Below are 8,588 nucleotides of genomic sequence, written 5' to 3' on the forward strand. Positions count from 1 at the left end.
GAAGCAATAAGTAACATTATGGAAAATGGAGAAGAAATTGAATTTGTTAGTTATTTCATTCTACTTGGATCAACAATAATCAACATCCATGGAAACAACAGTCAAGAAATCAAACAATCGGGCAAATCTGCTGCAAAACACCTGTTCAAAGTTTTAAAAAGCAAAAATGTCACTCTGATCCTAATGTATATTTAACCCAAGCCATGGTCTTTTCCATTGCCTCATATGCATGCAAAAATTGAATAATGAAAAAGGAAGGCAGAAGAAGAATTGATGCGTTCAAACTGTGGTGTAGGCAAAGAATATTGAACATACCATGATGTGCCAAAAGAATGAAAAAATCAGTCTTAGAAAACTATAATCAGGATGTTCCTTAGAAATGAGGATGGCAAGACTTTGACTCACTTTGGACATGTTACCAGGAAATACCAATCATTAGAAAAGGACATCACGTTTGGCAAAGCAGAGGTCCAAAAAATCAAGAAAAATTCTCAGTGAGATGTATTGACATAATAGCTGCAACAACGGACTCAAACGTACTAATGATCATGGAGGTGGTGCAGAACTAAGTAACATTTCATTCTGTTATACACAAGGCCACCATGGGTCAGGAGGGATCAGTTCCTGAAGAAGGACATCATGCTTGGTAAAGAAAAGGATCAGCGAAAAAGAGGAAGACCCTCAATGAAATGGATTAAAATAGTGGCTGCAACAATAGGCTCGAGCATAACAATGATTGTGAGAATGGCTCAGGACCAGGCAGTACTTCCTTCTGTTGTACATAGGGTCACTATAACAACAACAACCATGAGTCAGAGCTAACTCAATGGCAACTAACAGCAACAACAAAGGGGATCTACTTCTGAATCTTCTCAGCCATTAAAAACCCTTTGAAGCATAATTCTACTCTGAAACGTGGGGTTGCCATGAGTCAGGATTGACTCAATTATATTATACATATTATATGTATGTATAATATATAAATATATAATTTTATATATATATATGTACACAATTGGTGGCACAGTGGTTAAGCGTTTGGCTGCTAACCAAAAGGTCAGCAGTTCAAATCCACCAGCTGCTCCTTAGAAACCCTATAGGGCAGTTCTACTCTGTCCTATAGGGTTGCTACGAGTTGGAATCAACTCTATAGCAATAATATATATATATATATAGGAAACCCTGGTAGTGTACTGGTTAAGTGCTACACCTGCTAACCAAAAGGTCAGCAGTTCAAATCCACCAGGCGCTCCTTGGAAACCCTATGGGGCAGTTCTACTCTGTCTTAAAGGGTTGCTGTAAGTCAGAAACAACTCAATGGCAATGGGTTTTGTTATATATATATATATATATATATATATATATATATATATATATATATATATATATATATATGAGGTACCGTTGCTGATGTCAGATGGATCCTGACAAAAAAGAGAATACCAGAAGTATGTTTACCTATGTTTTATTGACTATGCGGAGGCATATACATATACTCTATGTGTTAGAAAGGGGAAACAACTCTCATGTGTTAAAGAGGGAAAGATAATATAATTATTTGTTTGTCGTGTAGGTATTAGGTAGGAGTCAAAGGGTAATATTTAAAACTGAAGAAATGAAGTTTTGATGTGTTGTAAAAACTATAAAACTAAAGGTAATCTCTAGAACAAAATATACAAACCTTCTTAATTATGTGAGATAAGAGTAGTAAGGAAGACATACCAGGTAAATATAACATAAAGCATATAGAAATTATAATACAATATGTTGGAATTGAGATCAATTATATCAGTAATGTCAATAAGTATAAATGGCCTTAACTTGCCTATTAAAAGTAAAGATTTCCGCCTTTTTACGAAGATGGCGCCGAAAGCTAAGAAGGAAGCCCCTGCGCCTCCCAAAACTGAAGCCAAAGCAAAGGCGTTGAAGGCGAAGAAGGCAGTGCTGAAAGGCGTCCATAGCCACAAAAAAAAGAAGATCCGCACTTCACCCACCTTCCGGCGGCCCAAGACACTGAGGCTGCGAAGGCAGCCCAAATGTCCTCCGAAGAGCGCCCCCAGGAGAAACAAGCTTGACCACTATGCCATCATTAAGTTCCCTCTGACCACTGAGTCAGCCATGAAGAAGATAGAAGATAACAACACACTTGTGTTCATTGTGGATGTCAAGGCCAACAAGCACCAGATCAAACAGGCTGTGAAGAAGCTCTATGACATTGACGTGGCCAAGGTCAACACCTTGATTAGACCCGATGGAGAGAAGAAGGCATATGTTCGACTGGCTCCTGACTATGATGCTTTGGATGTTGCCAACAAAATTGGGATCATATAAACTGAGTCCAGCTGGCTAATTCTAAATATAAATTTTTTCACCACAAAAAAAAAAAAAAAGTAAAGATTTCCAAATTGGCTCAGAAAGCAAAACTTAACTCTTGATTCAAGACACACATCTAAAACACAGGATTTAAAAGGCAAAGAATAAGGGTATGTACAAAGATGTATCAGGTAAATTGAAGCAATAAAATAACCAAATGTGTGTTTCTGATTTCAGACAAAACAGAATTCAGCCCCCAAACTATTAAATAAGACAAAAGAGGATACTTTATATTGCTGAAAGTCATAATTCACAAAGAAGTTATAACAGTTATGAATATTTAAGCACAAAATAACATAGCAATCTCCTATGTACAAAATAAATCATGGGAGATGAAAAGAGAAATTTACAGAAACATACTAATAACAAGAGGTTTTAAAACATTACTCTTAGTACAAAACAAGCCATGCTGAGGAAAAAATAAATAAAAATATAGAAGACTTAAACAACATAACCAATAACATACATCTTATGGATATATATAAAAACCACACCGTGACAGTAGAGAGTATATGTTACTATCAAGCACACTGAGCCATTAACAAAACATTATCATATATTTGGTCACAAAGGAGTTATCAATAATTTTTTATTAAGTAGAAATATTGGAAACAATTCCGTCTAAACACAAGGCAATAAAAGTAGAAACAAAATATTAAAAAGACTTTTCTACCCCAAAATATGCATACATATGTATGTTTGTATACACATACATGTGGGATATATATACATATATTATATACTTATATATATTAAGATATATATATATCAACTTGTAGCCCTGGTGGTGCAGTGGTTAAGAGCGTGGCTGCTAACCAAAAAGTCAGCAGTTGAAATCCACCAGCTACTCCTTGGAAACCCTATGGGGCAGTTTTACTCTGTCCTGTAGGATTACTATGAGTCAGAATCAACTGGATGGCAACGGGTTTGGCTTTTGGTTTTATATATCAACTCTATCCAAATTATGGGTAACATTGGGAAAAATGGGAATTCCAGAACACTTAATTGTGCTCATGAGGAACCTTTACATAGACCAAGAGGCAGTTGTTCAAACAGAACAAGGGGATACTGATTGGTTTAAAGTCAGGAAAGGTGTGCATCAGGGTTGTATTCTTTCACCATACCTGTTCAACCTGTATACTGAGCAAATGATACGAGAAGCTGGACTATATGAAGATGAACGGGGCATCAGGATTGGAGGAAGACTCATTAACGACCCGTGTTATGCAGATGACACAACTTTGCTTGTTGAAAGTGAAAAGGACTTGAAGCACTTACTAATGAAAATCAAAGACCACAGCCTTCGGTATGGATTATGCCTCGACATAAAGAAAACAAAAATCCTCACAACTGGACCAATGAGCAACATCATGATAAATGGAGAAAAGACTGAAGTTGTCAAGGATTTCATTTTACTTGTATCCACAATCAACAGCCACGGAAGCAGCAGTCAAGAAGTCAAAAGACGCATTGCATTGAGTAAATCTGCTGCAAAGGACCTCTTTAAAGTGTTGAAGAGCAAAGATGTCACCTTGAAGACTAAGGTGCACCTGACCCAAGCCATTGTATTTTCAATCACATCATATGCATGTGAAAGCTGGACAATGAGTAGGGAAGACCAAAGAAGAATTGACTCCTTTGAACTGTGGTGTTGGCAAAGAATATTGACTGTAACATGGACTGCCAAAAGAACGAACAAATCTGTCTTGGAAGAAGTACAATCAGAATGCTCCTTAGAACCAAGGATGGCAAGACCACATCCTTATGTACTTTGGACATGTTGTCAGGAGGGATCAGTCCCTGGAGAAGGATATCATGCTTGGCAGTTACAGGGTCAGCAGAAAAGAGGAAGACCCTCAACGAGGTGGATTGACACAGTGGCTGCAACAGTGAGCTCAAGCATAACAATGATTGTAAGGATGGCTCAGGACCAGGCGGTGTTTCGTTCTGTTGTGCATAGGTTCCCTATGAGTCGGAACCAACTGGATGGCACCTAACAACAACATATCAACTCTCTGGTAGAAGGAGAAATAAAATCAGAAATTACAAAATAACAGTATGTACAAAAAATTTAGGGCACATTTTAGCAATGATCAGAGGCAATTCATGTCTTTAAAAAAAAAAGAGCAGTCGCTGTCAAGTTGATTCTGATTCATAGCAATCACATATGTTGCAGAGTAGAACTGCACCTCATAGGGTTTTCAAGGCTGTGATCTTTTGGAAGCAGATTGCCAGACCTTTCTTCTGATGCACTCTGGGTGGGTTCAAACTGTCAATTTTTTGATTAGTAATCGAGCACTTAACTGTGTGCACCACCCAGGGACCCTATGTCTTAAATACCTACATCAGTAAAATGAAAGAATAAAAATAAATTATTATATTCCCAACTCAAAACAGTAGTAAAAGAAAAATATAAACAAAAAAAAAAACACAAGAAAAGAAATAATAAAGATTAAATATGAAATGGAAAAGAGAATTAATGAGGTAGGTTAAATTAATATATCAAAGTTCTGGTCCTGGGAAAAAATATCAACAAAATAGGCAAAAAAAAAGAGAGAAAGCACAAAATTAGAAATGATAAGAGGGAAATAACATTGTTAAGCATAGAATGTTACCAAGGATTCAATTCAGAGAAAAGCATAGGTCCAGATGGATTCGAAAGTGAATTCTAACACTTACAGGGCAGATATTTCAAATGCTGATAAATTTTTTCAAAGAATAGAAAAAAAAGAAAACCTTCCAGTTATTTTTATGAAGCGAATTCAATGCTGATACCTAAACCTAAGAAAGATAATACAAAGTAAAAAATAATTTACAAATCAATATTGCTTATTAATATTGAGGCAAAAATTATAAATAAAATATTAACAAGCATACCTCAATATTGCATTAAGTAAATAATACAGTATGATCAAATGAATTTAAGGATTCAAATAAGTTCAATTCATGACCATGAATTTAACCATTGCTCAACACATTATAACACCATATCAACACATCTAAGGAGGAAAACTTCTATGATTATTTCTGTTGTTATCGTTGTTGTTAGGTGCCGTTGGGTCAGTTCCTACTCATAGCTACCCTATGTACATGAGAATGAAATACTGTCCAGTCCTGCGCCATCCTCCCAATTGTTGTTATGCTTGAGCCCTTTGTTGCAGCCACTGTGTCAATCCATCTTGTTGAGGGTCTCCCTCTTTTTCTCTTACCCTCTACTTTGTCAAGCATGATATCCTTCTCCAGGGATTGATCCCTCCTGACAATATGTCCAAAGTATGTGAGATGTAGTCTCGCCATCCCTCCTTCTAAGGAGCATTCTGGTTGTACTTCTTACCAGACAGATTTGTTCGTTCTTTGGCAGTCCATGGTGTATTCAATATTCTTCGCCAACACCACAATTCAAAGGTGTCAATTCTTCTTCGGTCTTCCTTATTCATCATCCAGCTTTTGAATGCATATGAGGTGATTGAAAACACCATGGCTTGGGTCAACTACATCTTAGTCTTCAATGTGACATCTTTGCTTTTTAACACTTTAAAGAGGTTTTTTGCAGCAGATTTGCCCAATGCAATGTGTCCTTTGATTTCTTAACTGCTGCTTCCATGAGCATTGATTGTGGATCCAAGTAAAATGAAATCCTTGACAACTTCAATCTTTTCTGTTTATTATGATGTTGCTTATTGGTTCAGTTGTGAGGATTTTTGTTTTCTATACTGAAGGCCTTTGATCTTCATCAGTAAGTACTTCACGTCCTCTTCACTTTCAGCAAGCAAGATTGTGTCATCTGCAGAACACAGGTTGTTAATGAGTCTTCCTCCAATCCCGTTGTTCCATTATTCTTTATATAGTCCAGCTTCTCAGATTATTTGCTCAACATACAGATTAAATAAATGTGGTGAAAAGTTACAACCCCGATGCACAACTTTCCTGACTATAAACCATGCAGGGTACCCTTATTCTCTTCGAATGACTGCTTCTTGATTTATGTACAGTTTCCTCCTGAGCATAATTGTTTGCAACGTTACCATAATTTGTTAGGATCCACACAGTCGAACAACTTGCATATTCAATAAAACATAGGTAAACATCTTTCTGAAATTTTCTGCTTTTTGCCAGGATTTATCTGACATCAGCAATGATAGCCCTGGTTCCACGTCCTCTTCTGAATTTTGCTTGAATTTCTGGTAGTTTCCTGTCAATGTACTGCTGCAACTGCTTTTGAATGATCTTCAGCAAAATTTTACTTGCATGTGATGTTAATAATACTGTCTGATAATTTCTGCATTCTGTTGGACCTCCTTTCTTTGGAATAGGCATAAATATAGAACTCTCCCAATCGGTTGGCCAGGTAACTGTCTTCCAAATGTCTTGGTATAGACAAGTGAGCACTTCCAGTGCTGCATACATTTTTTGAAACATCTCAATTAGTATATAGTCAAGTCCTAGAGCCTTGTTTTTCACCAATAGCTTTAGTGTAGTTTGGAGCTCTTCCTTCAGTACCATCAGCTCTTGATCATATGCTGCCTCCTAAAATGGTTGAGTGTCGGCCAATTCTTCTTGGTATAGTGACTCTGTGTATTCCTTCCATCTTCTTTTGATGCTTCCTGCATCATCTAATATCTTCCCCATAGAATCCTTCAATATTGCAACTCGAAGCTTGAATTTTTTTTTCAGTTTTCATCATATTATTTCTGTAGATAGTGAAAAAGTGTCTCTCAAGAAAATACAATGAATGGGTGCCTTCTCAGCTTTTAGAGCTATCTTCAAAAGTTGAGGATACACTCATATATTACATGTACCCAAAGCCTGCATCTTTCTTACTTAAAGTGAAATATTGCATTTTTTTTTTTTAATACATATGCCACTATTTCACATTCTGCTGGAGGAATTAGCCAATGCTATTAAACAAAAATAAGCAGTTGGAAACAACTATATCTATTTGTCAGTGATATATCTGGAAAATCCTAGAGAATCAATCATAAAACAATAGCTTCATATTTGCAAATAGTAACAAGTTGGAATATATAATGGAAGAAAACTTCATTTACAATAGCATGAAAATAAGTAAAACAAGAAAATGTTCAGAACACTTGACTGACTTTTTTGAATAAAATGTTTAAAATAACTTGAATAAATAGACACTGCTTCTTTGTAGACAGGACATCTCAGAAATTGTCAATAGGTTATTTTTTCCTAAATTAATCTATGAAAGAGATGTTTGCCCTATCAAATACTAAGTCACTTTTTTCCTAAAGCTAGGAAGTTGATATTGAATTTAGTATAGAAAAAATAAACATGCACAGTTAGCAAAGAAAATACTGGGAAGAAAAATCTATAGACAGATAAATTAGCCTGTACTGTGAAGTCTCTATAATTAAAACAGTGTGGTGCTGCTGCATGGCCCATAGATAGATGAATGAGAGAGTTTAGAATAAAGAGTTTAAAAATAGGCTCAGTACATGATATAATATGATTCAGAATATGAGTCTATGACTAAGGTGATAGCTCAAATTAATATTAAATAAAATTTTAATAAATGGTGTCAGGGAACTGGATGACCATGTGAAATAAAAAAGATAAAATTGATTCATTCCTCACTGCATACGTAAGAATACATTTCAAATATATCAGAAATCTAAATGTTGTAAAAAAAAAAAAAGATGCTAACAATTACTAGAAAAAAGCATGGGTGAATTCCTCTGTAAACTGAATATAAGAAAAGAATTTCTATCTTTCAATCAACATCTAGACGTGATAAAAAAAAATAGGTGACAATGAAAAACGAAATCGTTGGGAGAAAATAGAACATTTTATTGTCTTGCTGGGAGGAATGACTTGGTAAAACCCAATTAGAACAATAAAGGAAAAATTTATAACTTTAATAAAACACTTCATATCAAAGTTATGGAAAGGTAGCAAATTGAGAAAAAATATTTGCAATATATATAACAAATAACTAATACCCTGAACTTATTCAAATCAGTAAGAAAACCCAATAGAAAAATGGGCAAAAGTTTTGAATAGGCCACTCACAGAAAAAGAAATACCACTGGCTAAGAAATGTAAAAAAAAAAAAAAATTAGGTATGATCATTAAAATATAAATAAAATTTTTAACTCTTCCAGAAGATTATTAATATCGATACTGATGAGGTGATGAGAAATATGCAAACCCATGTTATATTGGTGGGACTCTGGACGGGAAAGGTCTTTTAT

The 8,588-nt window shown here is 35.4% G+C and overlaps 1 protein-coding gene across 1 annotated transcript; it reads left to right on the forward strand.

The window, feature by feature from the left end:
• The first annotated feature begins 1,834 nt into the window (after positions 1–1,834).
• On the forward strand, positions 1,835–2,395 carry LOC100667465 (large ribosomal subunit protein uL23-like). Its single transcript, XM_064285280.1, has one exon. The coding sequence runs from the start codon at positions 1,861–1,863 to the stop codon at positions 2,329–2,331; it is 471 nt and encodes a 156-aa protein (XP_064141350.1). The 5' UTR covers positions 1,835–1,860; the 3' UTR covers positions 2,332–2,395.
• The last annotated feature ends 6,193 nt before the right edge of the window (positions 2,396–8,588 follow it).

Source organism: Loxodonta africana, chromosome 4, assembly GCF_030014295.1.
Source record: "Loxodonta africana isolate mLoxAfr1 chromosome 4, mLoxAfr1.hap2, whole genome shotgun sequence".
Taxonomy (NCBI): domain Eukaryota; kingdom Metazoa; phylum Chordata; class Mammalia; order Proboscidea; family Elephantidae; genus Loxodonta; species Loxodonta africana.

Bases quoted from the DNA above. Each gene is read 5' to 3' on its own strand.
- LOC100667465 (XM_064285280.1), top strand. From the start codon at position 1,861: ATGGCGCCGAAAGCTAAGAAGGAAGCCCCTGCGCCTCCCAAAACTGAA.